General features: G+C 39.2%; 1 protein-coding gene across 3 annotated transcripts in view; it reads right to left on the bottom strand.

The window, feature by feature from the left end:
• Nucleotides 1-1,837: 1,837 nt before the first annotated feature.
• The window catches only part of GPD1L (glycerol-3-phosphate dehydrogenase 1 like), a 39,282-nt gene continuing 21,983 nt past the window's right edge, over nucleotides 1,838-19,136 (bottom strand). The window contains exons 8-9 of one of the 3 annotated variants that reach the window (XR_014953260.1): nucleotides 3,432-3,579; nucleotides 1,838-1,976 (exon numbers count right to left, since the gene is read on the bottom strand). Coding sequence is in view for 2 of the 3 variants with exons in the window: in XM_085573238.1 (XP_085429364.1) it covers nucleotides 1,861-1,976; nucleotides 3,506-3,579 (190 nt within the window). In the remaining variant the exon portion in view is untranslated. Of the gene's footprint in view, nucleotides 1,977-3,431; nucleotides 3,580-14,958; nucleotides 17,918-19,136 lie in introns of those variants that run through there. The other 2 variants (XM_085573238.1, XM_021525870.4) reach the window with 2 other exon arrangements.

Below are 19,136 nucleotides of genomic sequence, written 5' to 3'. Positions count from 1 at the left end.
CTCCCGCCGCTGCCCCCGCGGCGGGACCCGCGCTGCCGTGCGAGGCAGCCCCAGCGCCAGGGAACGAGGGTCAGAGCGGGTCCCCTCTCGAAACCACCTCCTGACCTCGCGGGCTGTTACACACTGGGGATCCCGTCTGCTTCCAGTGCGGCCGAGCTGAGCCACTGTTGTGCCACAGCCCGGGGGCGAGCTCGGTTTGGAGCCTCGTGGCCGGCCGTCGTCGTCCCTCGGGCTGTCACCCCTGGCTCCACGGGCAGCAAGGGCTGGCAGAGCCGCGCTGGTGCTGCACGGGGCTGTCCCCACCAGCTGCCATCGCCTGGGAGAGGAACCGCCGCCAAGTGCCGCGGGCGGCGAACAAGAGTCTAGGAGCTAACACAGCCCTCCCAGAGCTGGAAATGGGGGCTTTGCTGGGGTCTGCCAAATAACCAAGAGACTGAACAACGCAAAACACTTTTAAAGGTCATAAAAGTCACTGGGAAATGTAAAGTATTAAGTCAGTATTGACCTATACTACCTGGCAGTGTTGAGCTGTTCCTTAACCTGTATTTTTCAGTATTCCAGTCCGAAGTACCATCTTTAAAAAAAAACAAGTCCAAACATTTTTGGATCTTTTAAGAGCTTCTAAAGAGATTTTCCATTCCACAAAAAACATGGAGTTTCAACAATAAGCAAGCAGGTTATAGTTATTTTCAACGTTCAGGAACTCTAATTAGCAAAGGATTTGTGGCCATTCAGTAAAAATGAAGTGTTTTCCACATGTCTGGTGGCTATTGTCCTTGAATTGTTTACTGCTGCTCTCCTACTGGATAACAAAGGCTGGATTTTGTGGTATTACCTTTCAGCAAGGGATTGAAGCAGTTGGGGAGGCAGGAGGAGGAATATGGGAGAGTTTCTCCCAGAAATACAGGAAACATGAATTACCCAAAGGAACTGTTCTTGTGCATTATTTTGCCTCGCTCACCGTGTCAGTGTCTCACAGTAGAGGCTCCATGGGCTTCTTGGAATGTGTATCTTGGCTCAGCCTCTGTGGAGCCTTCATGCTCTCTATACTCTTACTAGGAAAAGAACTCTTGCTAGGTCAAAATATGCAATTTGGTGAAGCCTTTCAATGCAAGTGTTTTAGACACTGGTGACTTTTTTATTTAAGGTGGCAGAAGAAATGTGACAGAGCTTTGCAAATATGAACTTCAGGTCATCAGAACACAATGCCTGTCACTTGATGCAACAAGATATACAGATAGCTTTTTTTTTTTTTTTAGGGAAAGAAAGAAAAAGACCATTAATAAACTACACACTCAAACCACTGAACACAACTCCTTAATCATGAAACAAGGAATTTTATACTTTTTGCAAAACCATAATTTTTTTCTTTTGTGACATTAACAGTATTATGGGTTTTTTTTGTGTTCCTATTTTATCTCTTCCTTTTATATTAGAGTTGATATTGTAAAGGAACAGAACACACCTATGCACTAGTCTGTCTGGAGGCCTGCTTCAACTGGCTTGAAAGTAAAAGTGCTTTATCTGATTGTTCAGCACTGCCAAGGTTCCTTCCAATGCCAGAGCTACTTTGCCATGCCCCTTTTGCTATTTGTGAAGATCCATTGTAACAGCATCAATTTTCCATTCCGAGACATTCCTGTCTTTTCAGTTTTCCACCTAGAAGATCAGTAAAAGTGAGGAAATGTGGGGCTAAAGTTCATGCCACTATCAAAATTAACACTAATTTCAAAGTTGTTTGAGCCATTCACATCACTTTCCCTTTGAGGGCTGATTTATTTTATGCTGGATGTATATTCTCATCGTGTTTCCAGGGTGTTATTCACTGGTTTCAGTGTTCATGCATAATTTTAAAACTCTTTATTTATACCCTAAACTCATGAGGGTCAGTGTTGGTTTTCTTTCAGCCAACAGAATCAGAGCAATAAATTTCATTGTTTTTGGTCTGCACATCTGTTGTTTGAGCATCCCAGCTCCTGTAGGGCAGAAAAAAAAGTAAAATAAAAATACAGACAGGGAACCAATTGTTTTCTGCTTCAGCTATATTAATATACTGTACACTTTCAATGTCTATTGTAGAGGTCTAGTATCATTATTAATTCAACAAGAATTGGAGGGCTACACTTGTGGGCAATTTCTCTGAACACTGGCTGCCACTCTGATTTCCCTAGTTAGCTTATTTTTCTCCAGCAAACACGTTCAAAGAATGAGTTTCCCTAAAAAATGGGTATACACTCCAGAAGCTTTTCTGTATCTGATATTCCTGGAAGCAAATTTCATTCTTTAACTTGACAACATAATACTTGACATTTTGCATGTTAATTATGAGGCTCTAATTTTTTTGTTTTGCATCCTTGCACTGAGGGCTAGAGCTGGAAAGCCTTCAGGGACCAGCTAAGCCTAGCTAGATTTTTTTACATGTAGATAGCATCAGAAACAGAATAATTGAATGCTGCTGCTTGAACAATCAACCTTTTATTACAGAACTACCAAGAGAGAATAAGGTGGCCCAATTTCTTTATTTTAAATTAACCTTTCAAGGGAAGAATAGGCAAGGCTTTTAAACACCAGTCAAGATTGTAACCTCTTGTGTGTCAACTGCTGTAAGGAAGTAAACTCTGATTAGGGAAAAAAATGCAATTTGGTGAATGTAAATGTTTTAGTAAAAACAGAATAGTGGATAAAGGTATTATCGGGTTTCTCAATAAAGGGATTATTCCTGAATGTCTCATTATCTAATTAACAAGAGTCTTCCATTTAAGCTGGTTTTGTTCTCAAATCCTGAGGTGCCAACATTTTTAACATTACTGATCAAGCTCTCTAGAATTACTTTCGTAGCAACAATCTGGCCAGCTGGAAGTGCTAATTAAAGTAGACTCACAGGTCCAATGAGTGGAGCTGACTGGAATTTCCTGAACTGTTTTTCTGGTTTTGAAATAGAGCTTCCCTTCCCCCTTCCTAAATACTAGAATTTTCAAATATCAAACTCATTCAGACTTGTTTTTAGGTAAGTAAAACACATTAACATATAAAAGATGAGTGAAATTTTTCAGTGGTTATCAGCAGGTTTCAGTCCAAACAAAAACTTACTGTATTTAAACCACCTAGAAATTAACTAAGATAAGGGAACTTATTCTGAAGAGAGCAAAAAAGGAATTGTACTTTTTGTGAAACCCAGGTCTCGCACAAGAAACGGGGATTTATGTCGGATGTCCAGGACAAGTATTCTCACCCTTGACATCCTACTGTGCTAATAATCTGAGGATGAGATATTTTTAGTTAGCATTAAATCAAGAAATTATTGGAAATTTCCTAATGGCTTTTCAGAATTAGCAAAGTTTAGGTTTTGAGCTACAAAAGTATTCAAGTAAATAATTTATAACATACTTTACCTTTCAACAGCTTACAACCAAAAATTGATTTATACTAACCCAAACCAGAAATACTTGATTTGTACTTTGGTAGTAACATGTGCCATAGGCACATGATCAATCAAAGCAAACACCTCTGTGTAGGAATCCATATTTCACAAAGAAAAGATGGTTTTCATGACTGAGGTACTTGGATCTTCCAATATTGCTGCAACAGAGAGAGAATAGATGAGATTAACATATTTTCAAAATGGCCATTATTTGGCAAATCCTTAGAGAATCTGTACATGGGTTTACTGAACATGAAGCTTGTTTTGTTTTGCAGCTTGGGCACCTAAAATTCATAAACATAAAATCAATAGCAATTCAAACAACAATCAAAGTAATGACAGTGCATGGGATTTTATTAACAGATGCTTGTTACAGCCCTAATGCTGGAAAAGGCAGGATTTAGCTGTATGTGTTCTGTACTCCTCTTATCACAAATATTTCTTTCTTTACATGACGTTTACTTGAGTCCAGACTGTGGATACACAGTCATTTTACCTGCCAGAAAGCTGTCTTACAACATATTTTGCCATACAGATAATTAACTCTGTGCTGGGAATAGTAACATACTGACTTCTAGATTTTATTTTTCAGTTTTGAAACCACAACACTAAGTAAACTGTGTGGTGATAGAGACTGTGCTAAGAAAAAAAAGCACAGAGTGTATTTTCTTTGCATTAGGCTTTCACCAGCTGTTTTATCTGCTCTGGGAATCTAAAGATCCCTCCCAGCCCTGCAACACAACTATGTCACAGATGCCGTACTGAGGAAAAATTTCTTCTTTCAGAGCTGACTTGTACTTAGAACACACTGTTCCTGCACACTGAATATATGTGCTTAACTTCAGGGCAGAGAGCACATTTACTCAACTTAAAAAGAGTTTGTAGTGAGAAGTGTGAAGTCTAGGCACAAATCTCAGAAGGGAAGTTGTGGTTTTCATGCTTAGGGGCCTTAGCTCTGTAGGGCACCTGCAAGAGCAGGTCTGCATTTTATTTCCCAGGCTGCTTCCCAGCTGCTCTGGGCCGTCTTGCTCTCCAGCAAGCCTGCAAGCACAGCTCCAAGCACAGCTCCAAGCACAGCTCCAAGCACAGGTGGTGGCTGTGCCTTCTCACACCTGCAAATCAGAGGCCACCCCAATACTCCAGCGTCTGGTGTCAGGTTGTGTGAGGGAGCTGATTCTGCCCCTGAGCATGTCCAGGCAGGCTGTCCCTGAGGCACACTCATAAAAACTTTCATTAGGGTCAGCAGCCTGCCACAGACCTTTAAATATTATTATGGAGCAAACACATACTAGTGATTATATCACTGAGAATATAAACATTTCCACTGAAGACGTGCATTTTCTACTTGCTAAGGGTGGTGCTTGCCTAAGTGTTTATGGAAATCTCAGCAGGTAATGTTTATACAGCACCCAAGCCCAGTGCAAAACAGCTGGAGGAAAAAACCACCTTCAACAATTGTCAGTGCCATATTTGTTTTTAGACAATTAATGAAAGACTGTATAATTCTACCGTGGTTTCAATCACAGCACCATCCAAGTTTAAGGAGAAAGTTCACAGCCAACTCAGTTTGCTTGCAGGCTTAAATAAAATAATAAACAATCAGCTATGTTGCTCTGCTGTGGTTGGTACAACACCTTGACACAGGCTTGAGACTTAAAGTGTCCCTTAACCCAAATTATGAGCTTGCTGTGTCTGTATACACACTGAGAGAAGACATGGATGGCAGGTAAAAACCTAACCAAACACTATGGCTAAAAGCTGAAACAGGACAAATTCAGACTGAAAAGAAATTGGTTTTGTTGTCGGAACTTTTTGAATGTATTTTTTTTAACATACCATGATTAGCTATTTGAAGGATTTATTAAATAAAACAATAAACTCTCCGTCATTTTAAATCTATAATTCCAAGCTATAGGTTTATTTGAAATGTACTCTTTACCAGACTTACATTGACAAATTTGGTGGTCTTTATTATACAGAACACAACAAAAGATGGTCCAAATGATTCGAGAAACCACAGAAATTAATTCCAATTATTTCCATACAGTGTCAGCCTTGTTAACACTCTAGTCACCCAGCTGTACAGTACACATGCAGTACCAATGCCTGACACATCTCCTGGAGTGGCAGCAGAATAAAGGATCTCATGTATCTCGCTCTGTCTGGACAATGAAAACTGGTAATGAAACTGCTGTACAGGGAGAATCAACTTTATGCAGATGGACTGCAAGGTTTAAGGGTGGAAAAATTATCATCCAGAGAAAGTTAAGAAGCCAGTGGGCTGACTGCAGGATCTGCAGAGAAAGGTGCTAGCTGACAGGGGTGAGGTGCCAGAGTGTACATGCTCTGTCATAGGGGGGCTGAAGTGCAGGAGAACTGAGCCTGGCAGGGCACTGACCTAAATCTTGGGGAACACAACAGTGGAAGGAGAAGGCAGAGAAGTGCAGGCAGATGTTTTACTGCTCCTCAGACTGGTTGACACAACCTTTCTGTTAGTATGGAGTACAGACATTTGACATCTATCCATTAACAGAAGAGGAAAATGTTAACAGAGGACACAGTTCACCACACAGTGGCCTGAAATCTGCAAGCAGCTGAGCATTACAGCATTGGTATTTTCAAATCAGCAGTTTATCTTTGCATCTAGACAAGTGCCAAAAGACTTCTGTGCAACAAAGAACAAAATGACCTTGATGTTTGTATTCACAGAGCAGTCTTAGCCCTGAAACAAAACAAAAGCAAAGAAACAATTCTCCCTAGTACAAAACACAGTCAAGTTCAACTCAAAACAGGACACAGAGGTGGAAGCACAGTGTTTTTGGATATACAGAACACTGCTCAAGACTGTAAATCATTGGATGCTTTTAGAACATTAGTGTTACAGATATGCAAAGAAACAGCATGCAAAGCTCCTGATAACTGGTCGGCCCTGTGTCAGTGCATGAAAAAATACCTGCAGTGATGCAGTGAATCCTCCAGTTCTAGCTTCCCAAAAACATCCTTTGCAAGAGAAGCGGGAGTTTGAAGAAACAGGGGAGAGAGAATCATGCTTCTGTTAAGACTACATGTATTTACAGGGAGCAGAGTGTTTTCTGCTGCTGGCCTAGTAAAACCTGCTGGGATTTTTAAATGAATCAGAAAGACAAATTTAGTTAAATTTCTCAATTCACTTCGTTTTCTATGAAAATTGCAGGCTTTGGGCTGTGTGAGAACAGTGCATGGTGAGAGACTATAGGACTCAGGGGATGGATGATGGGCTGCCTTTTGGAGGGATTGGGATTTCCTCAAAACAAAGGCTTATTCCATTTATGCCATGTCTTGAGAAAGCTTATCCTGTCAAGTCATTTATCACCCTGCTAACTAGCTACTGAGCATGGATAATGCTTCTTCCCTAGATGAGTGAGGGAAAAGAGAATTTTAGAAGAAAGAAAGGTTTTCATTTGGGGATTTTAGGATATTGGAGAAGAGCCTATAGGAGTTAGGATATCTAAGCTCTTTGAACGATAAGAAAAACATACCAAGAAGGATTTTTCTAACAGCTCATAGTGCAGCTAAAATAGTCTTTCTGCTGAGGGCATCCCTGGTATGTAAATTATGTGAACTGGCACAGCCCTGTGGTTTGCAGTACTACATTTGGAGTAAGTAGAGGATGCTCTGTGATGGATGTGGCTCTAATTACTGATATTGAGGTGAATGAAGTCCATCATATATTTGCAAATGTCTGGCATAATGCCAGACAATTATGATGTGAGATTTTTAATTATACAGATATCCCCATACATCCCTACAATAAAAAAGCTTATTTTCCTATAAACTTTGAGGTTGGCTCACCTTAATGATCAAGAAAAGTACAGACTCAATTTGTTGTCCTGGCTGCAGTGGGGGTATTTTTAAGAGCAATCTATTCCATGTAGATTTTTCTACAGAGAGCATATCCTCAGTTTTCACTGTTCTTGGCATTTACAAGAATTTGATAGCTTCTGGTAACCATCCTCTTTGTCATGTTAACGGATCAGTTTAGACTATGAAGATGAGGATGTGATAGCTTAACCTTCATCTTCTCAGCACATTAGAAACCTGATTATATATATTTATACATACACACACAGAAGCATACAAGAGCATGTCTCATAGATACAGACAATTATTAAAAAAAACCATCAGTGGTCACTAAATATATCAAATCTATGATGCTACAAAAGCAGTGTTATTCTCTGAATGTACCAATCAAATAATTACTCGCTTGCCATCTTCACAAGGATTCAATCAGAGGCCCAGGAAACAAGCTGCATCAGTGTGTGCAAATGAAGGTCATGCATCAAACTGCTGGGCTTTCTTTTTAAGTGATGCTATGATTGCTGTTTCAGTGAAGGAGTAATCAGGGAGGTCATAATTTCATTATTCATTGTTCCAGCAGGTAGTGCAACAAAAAATATTGAAGTTAGCAATGATTAATTTAAACCAGGTATTACTTTGATACCTTGGAAGTGTTCAAAAAAAATGTGGGTATGGCACTTAGGGGCACAGTTACGTCGTGAAGATGGCAGTGCTGGGTTCACAGGTTAACTCAATGATCTTAGAGGTCTTGTTCAAATTAAATGATTCTATGATTTCTTGCATGCAAGCATCCTTCTTGTGCTAGAATACTTCTTTTATGGTCTGTCTGAAATTACTAGTGAAGGTTTTCTTCATGTATACAAGTAAGGGAAATATAAGTAAGTGGATTACATCAGTTTATCACTGCCGAAATGCAGGATTTAACAAATTATCTTCATCAACAGCAATGAACAACACTGAGATACCTAAATGGGTATTTCAAGGTATGTATCTAGCCAGCAGCTGATTTATAGGTGACATCCTCCGGCCTGCAAAAATACTCCAATATATAAAGGAATCCAGTGTAAGACAACCAGTGATAAGAATACACATAGAAAAGGAAAAAAAAAAATGCTGGTGAAGACACCTTTACTACAAGGACAAGTATTCCACAGTGTTTTTATAAGAGCATAGAAAGGGAGCCATGAACAAGGGCCTCTCTAGGAGAGGGGAACAGAGGATTTGCAGATCCTCAGTCTCCCTCATCTGAGTGTGAGCGATGCAGTTCAAGTCCACCTCTGAATTTGGGGAAGTGAAGAAGAGGCAGGACTACATGCCCATGTACTTGCTCTCTGTGGATCCCTGCCTTGAAAAAGGAACAACTATTTCCCAGTTACTCATTTATGTGATTGAAAATATTTTTTTAAGATGAGTGACAAAGAGAAGCATAGACTCTCCATGATCACTACACAGAGAAACTACCTTTACCCTGTGTGTGTGGTAGTGAATCCCCTGACTTAAGTTGTTCCAAAAAAAGCCACCAATTCACTAAAATCAGTCAAGAATATTGGACTAAAGCAGATGCAGTAAGTTGTGTTCATTCATAGGCAGCACAGAAAATTTAAAAAATTGCCAACCCAAATCACCATGAACCCCAAACACTCTAAATCCATATTAAACTGAAGATCAGCTATTTCTTGTAATTTGCCTACTGGATTTCAAGATATTTTACTAATCATCTAAAACAGATAATTCCTTTGAAAGCAAAATTATCTTTCCAAAGCTCTGTCAATACTTGGAGATAGGTATACCCAAGAAAACTGCATTGAATAGAGATAAATCATATGATAAGACTAATACTTCAGAACTGAAAGCAACTTGAAAATTAAACATTTTTCCTGCTCAGGTGTTGTCTGTGCATACATTTCCTTTTTTAAAATGTGAATTTAACACACAGAAGCAGGTAGACAACAAGCAGTCCCAGGGAATGATGTCACTGGTTCCTTAAGGTATGTCCAGTAAGGCCAGCAATCTGAGGAACTGCCTTCTAACAGTCCAGTTGAAATGCTTTTTTCCTGACTCAAGCAGGCTGCCTTGAATAGTTTAGATTCTCTGATCATTCACCATATAACTTCTGTAGCAATAAACCACATTCTCATTTTTAGTGATGCATTCAAGGAGGACTCATGTGAAGCCTGGTTACCTGGTGTAGAGTTCCCAGTCATTAAAACATAATGAGTTTTAAATCAGTCTAGTCTAACTCAGTAATTAACACAAGCTACATTGAGATGAGCTTCTCAAGTGTTCCCATTCTGTTTCCTAAAATCTGTCTGTCCATGCACCCTGGGCCTAATTACTGCTCCAACATTACAAGAACAGAGATGTTCAAACCTCCCAATATCTGCTCACTGTTCCTCGGATGCTCTCCTGATCCGGCCCACATGCTGACATGACAGGCTCTAGCTAAACATGGTCATTTCACACTAATGTCTCTTCAGAATTCATGTAACCACATCCACTACTCTTCACTTTAGGATTGATTACAGTAGCAATTAAAAAAAAAAAAAAAAAAGACCCAAAACAGTGATGCTGACTTTGTGCTAGGGAAGAGAGCTTGGGTACAACATGCAAGCTCTCGGACAGAAGGAAACCAGGAAGATTTCCAGTCCACCTATATCAGATGAATAAAATCACATCTGGAGTCAGGAGTGTCCCTGGAGTGTTCTTGTTCAATTATTTTAATTTAACCTCTGCCTCTGGTGACAACAGGGCAGAGCTGCTAGCAGCACTATACTTATTTTAAGATTACATAAAAATGTTAATAGCCAGGGTTATGGCTACCTTGCCATTACCTAGGGCTCCCACTTCTAGCTCTGAATCTGCACTTGCAAAAGAGAATGAAGATAATTCCCTCAGAAATTCAGGAAGAGCATTTTGAGGAGCTTTGCTTTAAAGGCTTACCTCTGACTACTTAGATCTAATCCTGATTAGCTCAGCTCTGAGAAAAATCACAAACTGATGAGAAGGTAGCCAACACTTCTGATTACTTCTCACTTGTTAAATACAGTATGTGCAACCCTGAGGAAGTTGCAGTTTTCTCTTGCCAGCCTTTCTCATAATCATCATCACATTTTCATGAACTCTCATGATCCCACAGGAAAGTGAGTGAAGTGCATATTACCTCTGTGTAAGTTGTCTATAACGCATGAACAGAATATTTTTCTCATCTTAGTTTTCCATTTCTTGCTTGTAGAAACAATACATGGAATGAAAAGCAAACTTCAACAGCAATGGTTTTATCTCTATTCATTTTGATAACACCAAGTGTGCTTATGAAATCTCTCTTCTATTTCAGCAACTACTAAGATCTCTAAGGAGACATTTTCCAGGTTTTAGTTTTGAAAGGAATGTTGTGCTCTAAGCTGTTATTGTGAAGCCATACCCGGTACAGACTGACAGGCCAAAAGGGGCTTCAATCAACTCTCAACAGCTTTGTCTTCACTCTTTCTGTATTACAGTGCAGTGTATTACCATCTCTTGCACTGGTTAAAACTGACATAGGCTCGTTCCTTATGTTCCAACAAATGCGATACTTTGCATTCTGTTCCCTCTCTTCTCCACACATAGTAGATACAAGGTAACACTTAAAACAATTTACCTGTAGGGTTTGCAGTGCAACCCCATTCCACTCTAATCAGATTGCTTTCAGAAAATTAATTGTGCCTGCTAGCAAACACTTCTGTTCTAGCCTTGCCCAGTCTTGTCAAGGCAACCATGTCGTATTTTGGAAGAAAAGACACACCTCGACATTGTCATACCTGGAAACTGCACATTCCTCTATCAAATGGTTTCAAGGAACTGAATTACCAGTTTTTTTAATGCATCTGTGAATAATGTTCATAAGGGAGATAAAATTTCTGAGGGGGAAAAGTTATGTAAGTATAGTAACTACGTAGACTACACCTAAGTATAGAATACTTCAGCTCCAGAGAAGGAATACATTAGAATCAACATAAGCAGCTTTTGTTACAAAGCTTAAGCAGTAATGGGTTAAAGATCATTATTAGCAACCAAGATCACTTTCCTAGAGACTTAAAGCAGACTGAGCAACTGCACCAGGAAACACCACTAAGAAACACTCCAGCTTCTGCTATTTTAAAACAGTCTATATATGAATAAAGATGGGAGTAGCATAAGGATTAAACCCAAGAGTATGAATGCTCTGAAGACTTTATTCCACTTAACCTTCCTGCTGGGCATCAAATATAAGACAAGGCTAAATGCACATGGCAGCATGCTGATCCTTTTTTTCCATGCTGGCTAAAGCTCTGGGACTAATGAAAGGTATTCCTTATCTATAGCAGCCTACAGCCTGAAAAAATGCAGATAAAGAAAACAGGAGGGTGAGACTAAACAAAGACAAGGGAAGACTGGCACAACCAAGCACTGCTGCAATTACCACCTAGCTTGAAGCTTGAAGAAAATTATGTTGATAACATCTACATTAAATTTTATAAAAGCCCAGAAACAACAAAATATCCAAAGTATGTCTGTCACATTCCATTGAAAATCTGCACAGTAAGTAGAAATCAGGAAAAAAAATATAAATTTGGTTTAAAAATACAACTAAAAATACTTCTATAAAACCTGGGCTTTAATCCAAAGCACAAGCACAGCCAAGGCTGGCTCTGCTCAGCAATCACAGTAAAGAGCAGCTTGCTTTGTGCTCACTTTCTTTCAAGTATTTAGAGCCTCCTAAAGCATGGATCACAATACATGTAGGTTTGTTTCTCAATGCAACAATACAGGAAGTGGGTACCACAAAAAAAGAACAGCATGTTTAAAAAAAAACAAAAAAACCTTCACAGTCCTGAGCAGCTGTGATGCAAGTGCTTGTGTTTGATTTTGCATTTCAAATGCTAGTATTTAAAATGATGTAGATCAGGAACCCAGCCAGTGCTTGCTAACAGATTTGGCTTGCTTTCCAGCTATCTCCAGCCTTTAAATAGCAAAAGAGCAAACTGTAAATCCCCAAGGCTGTACTTTCTGAGCCTACCCCATGCCCGTACTCAGTAATCATCAAACTGAAAGATACTCACAAATTCCTCAAAACCACAAATCATACAGAAAATAAACCTATCTTGCTGAGAGCTAAAGTATGCTTCTATGACAAGAATTTGCTTTATAATAAACCCAGATCTGGAGAAAGAAAGGGCAAACTAGTTCAATTAATGTCACTATTACTTTCACCTGAATGTGACATATGCACTATTCTTTACAAACTTGGCATTTCAGAGCTTCAGGGACTGGAAGCATGGATGTGATACTATTCCCCTGAAACAGTATCAATGTTTTCAATTACCCCATACCATTGCAGGCACGGAGGACAGGCTGGAAGAAATCTATGCACTAGCTTTGCAGCCAGACAGCTTTAAATGGATAGACAGACATTAGCTAGTGCAAAGGCAGCTAAACATTAATCCTTTTGGTAGCCTTGCTAAAATCCTGTGCAAAATTCCCAGCACCTTACAAAGTTTATTTGTGCACACAAACATTCAAAAGCAAAGTAAGTAGGGGTTTGTCTGTGTAGATGAGCATGTGTGAGCATTTACACACATCTACCTTCTGATATGAAGAACTCTTTTTAAGGGCCACTACAAAACAGCACATACAGGTAGGTGCAGCTACACAAAGATGAGAAGGAAGCTGGAACAGGCACAAAGAAAAGCTGTAGGATGAAGGACACTACATGACTCTCATCCAGGTGAGAAAAGCAAACATGCAGTAGCAACAAACAGCACGACCAACATCCGAGTGCAATGTGGGTTTGACTGAGCAGATTCTGGCAGCTACATCCACCTAAACAATCAGGACTGCTCACACAGGTCAGAGCGGTACACCTAAAACAGATACTGTAAGTAACAGGTAAATATAACAAATACATAAATTCAATTTAGACATGGGGAACTCTGACAGAAATACCATTATGCTGTGTGTCACCCTATTGTTCTCCTCTTAAAATCTAGTTCTGGAATTGTTTTCAGTAAGAGCAGGGTTAGACTGATAGATCAAGAATATCTCAAAGTCCTTACCCAAAGCAGGCCTCTAAAATCAAGTTAGAACGGACTGAAAGCGAACCATGTTTCATTTAACCTGAATGCCAAACACCTCTCCTTTGCACATGCTGGGATTGAAGGCAGCTGCTCTTCCCATCCATTATTCAAAATGGAAGTGTTACCTTTCAGTGCTCAGATTTCTACCAGCTTATGGCAAATCACAGGAGAAAAATCCATGTAGCCAGGAGACAGGCAGAAATGAAACAGTTTTATGCTTTCTAATGATATGACGTGCCACATGTTCCAGGACGCTTTATTTCAGCATTATCCAGTTTCACTGCTGTGAAATCTATGCAATTCATTCACATGACTCCAGGCGTACAATGAAATCCAGGTTGGGAGTATTATGAAGAACTATCAGCACAGGCCACTGGACACTCACTTCTTGTCTGCCCTGTTTCTTGTACAGCTTGGGTGTTATTTGCTGTCAGACAATGAGAGACACCCAGCCTGTTTGCACTGATTTAGTGAGAAAGCACCACCCCTTCAGAAGATACATAAAACAAAGGTGTCCATCCTAATTCTCTTGTGATGGGTTTTTACTCTGCTGTTGACTCAGGCTAATTGGAATTTAAGCCCTTTTGGATGGTATGTTTGAGATACTTACATATTTTATTCTATTGATTGATTTACTGCACACTTAAAATAAATATAATTTTGAGGTAAAAGTACCACAAGAAATGACCTAATGGCTAAAAATCCATATTAAATTTAGGAATAATATGCAACCAGGCACAGATTTTCTAGGCAACCATCTTTACTCCTCTCAGTATCCCTATGTGTAAATGATGGATTAAGATATTGCTCTCATTTTATTAACTGCTCTGAGGCTTTCAGTAGACAATGCATTATTCTGGTCACCAAGAAAACCATACTTATTTTACAGTATGATGTCCCACACTAAGTAGCAGACCTTTCTTTCTCTGGATAAACACTTGTGACACCTCCCACCCCTTTGGCTGATGTACAAACTGACAAAACTGAGCACAATGTGCTCTTGTTACTTCCCAAAGTCTTTCAACTTCAACATCCAACAGAAACAAACGTTGGGTACAGAGTACAGTGATACTGAAAGATCTCACCGACCATACTGTCCAACAGCTGAGGTAGTGGCTCTTGCCCTATACTTAGGAGGGTCTTCGATGACAGGTGCCTTGGGTGGAGGTAATAATATGTTGGGAATTTTATACCAAGCTCCTTCCCTCAGTTCCAGAGGGCCTACAACACATCCACCTTCTAAATACAAGGAAGACATGGTAAGACAGGTGCAGTCATACAGGAACCTTGGGAAATTCAGAAATGGTCAGAAGAGTAACTCCAGATCGGGTGGAATCAGCCATTACCGACCAGTGCCCTCCAGTGGCTCCCACAGAAACTGAAGGGAAATGAGGACAAAAACTTGAAGTCAAAATCAACAGAGTTGTATCACTAATGGAAAGAAAGAAAATGATGACATCTGGACATCAAATAGCTCTTTTTAAAATTTATGTTCTTGCATAGCAATTTCATATATGCTATCATTACATACCACAACCAAAAAAAACCTACATTCCATCAAGTGAAAAAAATATTAATTGTAAAATGAGACAACAGAAACCAAAATGATTCCCAAGACAAAAATGTTTATTTGTACTAACTCTTCAAACAGGTATACATTCAGCATTTCTAAACAAAATCAGTACATACGATGAGGGCAAGTTGAGTAAGTATCATTAGAATGTAATGTCTTCCTTAGCATTTAAGTTCATAAACCAAGAATTAGTTACAAATTTATGACCCCCTTACACAGGGGTTAATGATTCCAGTAAAACTATCCGAGTACTAGGCAAAACAGAGTGTTTGCAGAGCAGGCTCATTCAGTTCCAGTACCATGTCACAGTCTTTTAATGAACAGTAAATATTAGTGGGGGAAAAAAATACATAGTGCCAAGCTGAGTGTTCTCCAGCACTGAAAAGCAAATGCAAATAGTGAACTATCAACAGAAATTTAAATAAACTATTTTAGTTATTTTAGTTACTTAAACCTTATTTTTTGTCTGAAAAAAAAGAATATTGTAACAGACTGGAGGAAAGAATTCCATAAAAAACCTTTCTCTGGATTTGCCTTAGAATATAAGCTTCTCTACAAAACAAGAACAATTAAGATTTGAGACTTTCAGTGATAGAAGTAGTATTGGAATAATAAAGAAATAATTTAAAAATATATATTAATTTACCACATTTAGCTCATATAGCCCTTTGTGTATCTTACAAAATGCTGCTGTCCTACATACTGCATGTAAAAAAAAAGTTTATATATATAATGTATATGTACACATACAAAGCAAAAGCCACCAACTGGGTATTAAAAAACCAGAAAATAAACAAAGCATAAGCAAACACACTGAAAGTTACGCAGTAATGAGGAGTCTATGCTCCATGTGTGCGTTAGTATAACAGTGCTTCCAACCTTAAAATATCCTCTTAAACATCTATGCAGAGTGCTTGCTCCAAGTCAGCTCTACCAGTGATGTTCCCAACTGCCAAAAATGTCTGATGTCACTTAACTCCCAGCCATCTCTAGTGTTTAGCACTAAATCAGAAGTAAGGCAAAATAACTTTTCACATCCCTGAATATCTGAGGGACATTAATGAGATCTTCCAAATATTAATCCAAAATACAGGAGCACAAAAAAATGGTATCCCAAAGTGGAAGGGTCTTCCTGTCTACAGTTGGGGAAGTTGCCCCAAGCTTCCTTATTTCAGAGTAATCCAGGCTATGTAGGTATGACAATTACTCTCAGGCATCCTCTTTGCTTTAGCAAATTTTGAATGACAGCCTAAAGTTTCAGGATGGGTGAGTACTCATGTTTTCTAGTCTAAAACCACCACTCAGAACAGTGAACAACAGTTCTGATACTGCTGCATGGATATTCAGAGCAGATGGGCAGTCTTGTTCTATAAATTCTAATGCCAAGCCTTGTCTCCCAGATGGAAGGAGTCCACTCTTAATGTGCCTAGCATATATTTTACCAAAAAAAACCCCCCAGACATTAGTATACAAAAAAAGCAAAACAGATTTTACCTCTCTTCTCTTGCATCAATCTTTAAAAAAATCTAAAAGGACCAACCAAACCAATGTCCCCCCCTTAAACTTCATAAAATCACAAATTTTCCAGTAACAAATAAAATTAACCTCCCTCATAAAACAAGGATTCCTGAAAAAAACCTAATTGAGATTCCTGGGGAATAAGAGAGATGGATGCCTTTGAGAAGCTTTCTAGGAGATTAGTTGTAAAGGACTTGATTCAGCACCCACAGAAGTTTTGTCCAGTGAAAGAGTAACTCCAGAGCTGGGAAGGCTGGATCAGGACTACAGCCCAGTGGGAATGTGCCAGTGACTGGCAGGCACTAAAATGAATGCAGTCATAGTACTGGCATACAACCCTTCTGACAACACAAGCTGTGTTGTACCAGGGAATTCCCCTGACATTCCTTGGAGTCTTGTGTGGAGCCCAACACTTTGCAGCTAAGCTAAAAACACAGCAGAACAACTTGGAGCAGTGGATACCCAAGGCTATTCTTCATCACCCAACCAACAATAGCAGTGAAGAACAACCACAGGTAAAACAATAAAATGAACTGTAGACTCTAGGGTTCAGAACCCCCAGGTCAACACCTCTGCATTGCCTTGGAGAATTGGATTCTAGAAGAGCCTAACAAAGAGGAATAGTAAGGGAGAAATGGAGAAATACAAAAATGCAAGGATTAAAAAACAGAAGGGGAGGCAATGATCCCCCTCTAGAATATTCCCTTTAAAACAGTGTAATTAAAAACTTTAAATTCACTTAGGAATTGGTTTCAAAGTAGCTTGACAATTTCAGCAACTTTCAAAAATCAAAATATTCTTCACTAGAGTTCATTGAAATATTCCTGTAGCCCCCCAAAAAAACTGCTACAACTTGTTTTGCATTAACATTGCTTAAATTAATATAGTCATAAGCATGCAAAATGTTAATATTTAATTGTGCATACAGAATAAAACAAAGTTCTAACAGATTCCTAATATTTCAAGATTACACACTTGATTCAGCCTCAGATCAAAACCACTGGGATTCTTCCCAGAGTGCCAGCAGATTTTGGACTAGGCTTTAATAGGAGACAACAGAGAATTGTGTTTCATGGTGTAGGAGCAAACTCAAAGTACACTTGTGTATATATAGACACCAGGCATGTAGTGCAACTTTCGTACTGTGTATCTTAGAAGAGTTGCATGTTAGCCAGGAAAAGGACAATGACCAAGCCAACACCGCGTGCTGTGCTGAACCAGGCTGGGGACCAAACACGGATACCCACTCAGAGACATTCATGTTGTTCCGGTTGCCTAAGAGCAGCTTTGAACAAAGCTTAATGACAGCTACATCCACTTGAACCCAGACACGAATTCGAAAGGCAGAAAGCTGCATCAGTACAACGGCCTGATGGATTTTACATGTGCTCTGGATGATTTTGAAGGCAGGAAATTATCTCTTTAACAGGTCTCCCTTCATAGCAAATTTGATACACAGCTGTGAAGAGTGGAAACCTGAGGAAAGAGGGTGGGGAAAGTGAACACAGTGTAAATTTGTTCTGTAACATTTTCTTAAATGAAAGAAATATAAAGGGGTGAGGAGAGGGAGGGGGAAAAGGGAGAGGTGGAAAAAATTATTTAGTTTTTGTTTGTCAGGTGTAAATGCTGGGCTTAAAAGCAGGGCAAAACTACAGAACCTTCATGTATCTCTGAAATAGTGTGACTCTCAGAAGCCTAGCTAGCTATAATGGAGCCTGAGACATTCATTATGTATGGCACAACCATAAAGGGATTTAAAAAATAAATTTAAAACATTTTTCCTTGTTGTTCTTACAGCAGTACCCATCTGTGGTTAAAGAGGATGACTGGCACATTCGTTATGCAGTACTTCTCAGGAATAACTTGATAATACAGAATGTGACAAAAAAAGACCCAGGAAGACATTGAAGGTCAAGTTTTTAATAAAAACTGAAAATTTAACCTGGATTTTGAAATACAAAATTCCACATCTACTTTTTTTCTTTTTTATTTTTTTTTAGATTGGCCAGATCTCCAACAACCTCCAAATTATTCAGGGTTATCTGATATTCTGAAGGTTTATTACAACCAAGATGCTTTACAGAAATTTCTATTTGCTTTCTGTCCATCCCAGACAGTAAAAGCAGATAAGTTCAATTTTCATACAAAGCCTGGTAAATTTTAGGGATTGATCTGTTCGTCAAGTACATATACCACTTCATCATGGCTTTTTATACTGATGAATTTTAACCAATGGAAATAAAAAATAAGGGTCATTGGACATGGTGCAATAGTTAATTTCTGAGTGATTCAGAACACATCTGGACTAGGACCTTCTCCTCAGGAAATGTGTCCCACCAATCACTCTAAAGCTTTATCTCTAAAGCCCATTTCAGTGTTGAGCAGTACTGAACACCATGTATGATGGCCTATGCATTCTGCTGTCAGGTATTACATTGCAGTAACGCTGCTATCAGTACATCACCCCAAACTAAACCGACTTGAGTTTTGTTTCTACTTCATTGATGAAAAAAAATTATCATATAGCCACATAGCTGCTCTCTCAAATCCAATGCTAAACTGCTCACATTGCAAAACCCTTACTAGGAAATCTGCAGAAAAAAATTACACAATGACTTCTGCATTTCTTAACAAACCTCACTAACCACTCACTTTGCATGATGTACTGGGCTGAAGGGGGGTTATATTTGCTGTT

This window comes from Lonchura striata, chromosome 2 (genome assembly GCF_050655825.1).
Source record: "Lonchura striata isolate lonStrDom1 chromosome 2, ASM5065582v1, whole genome shotgun sequence".
Lineage (NCBI taxonomy): Eukaryota > Metazoa > Chordata > Aves > Passeriformes > Estrildidae > Lonchura > Lonchura striata.
Note: the sequence above shows the minus strand (reverse complement) of the source record. Positions and strands in the feature narration are given on the sequence as shown.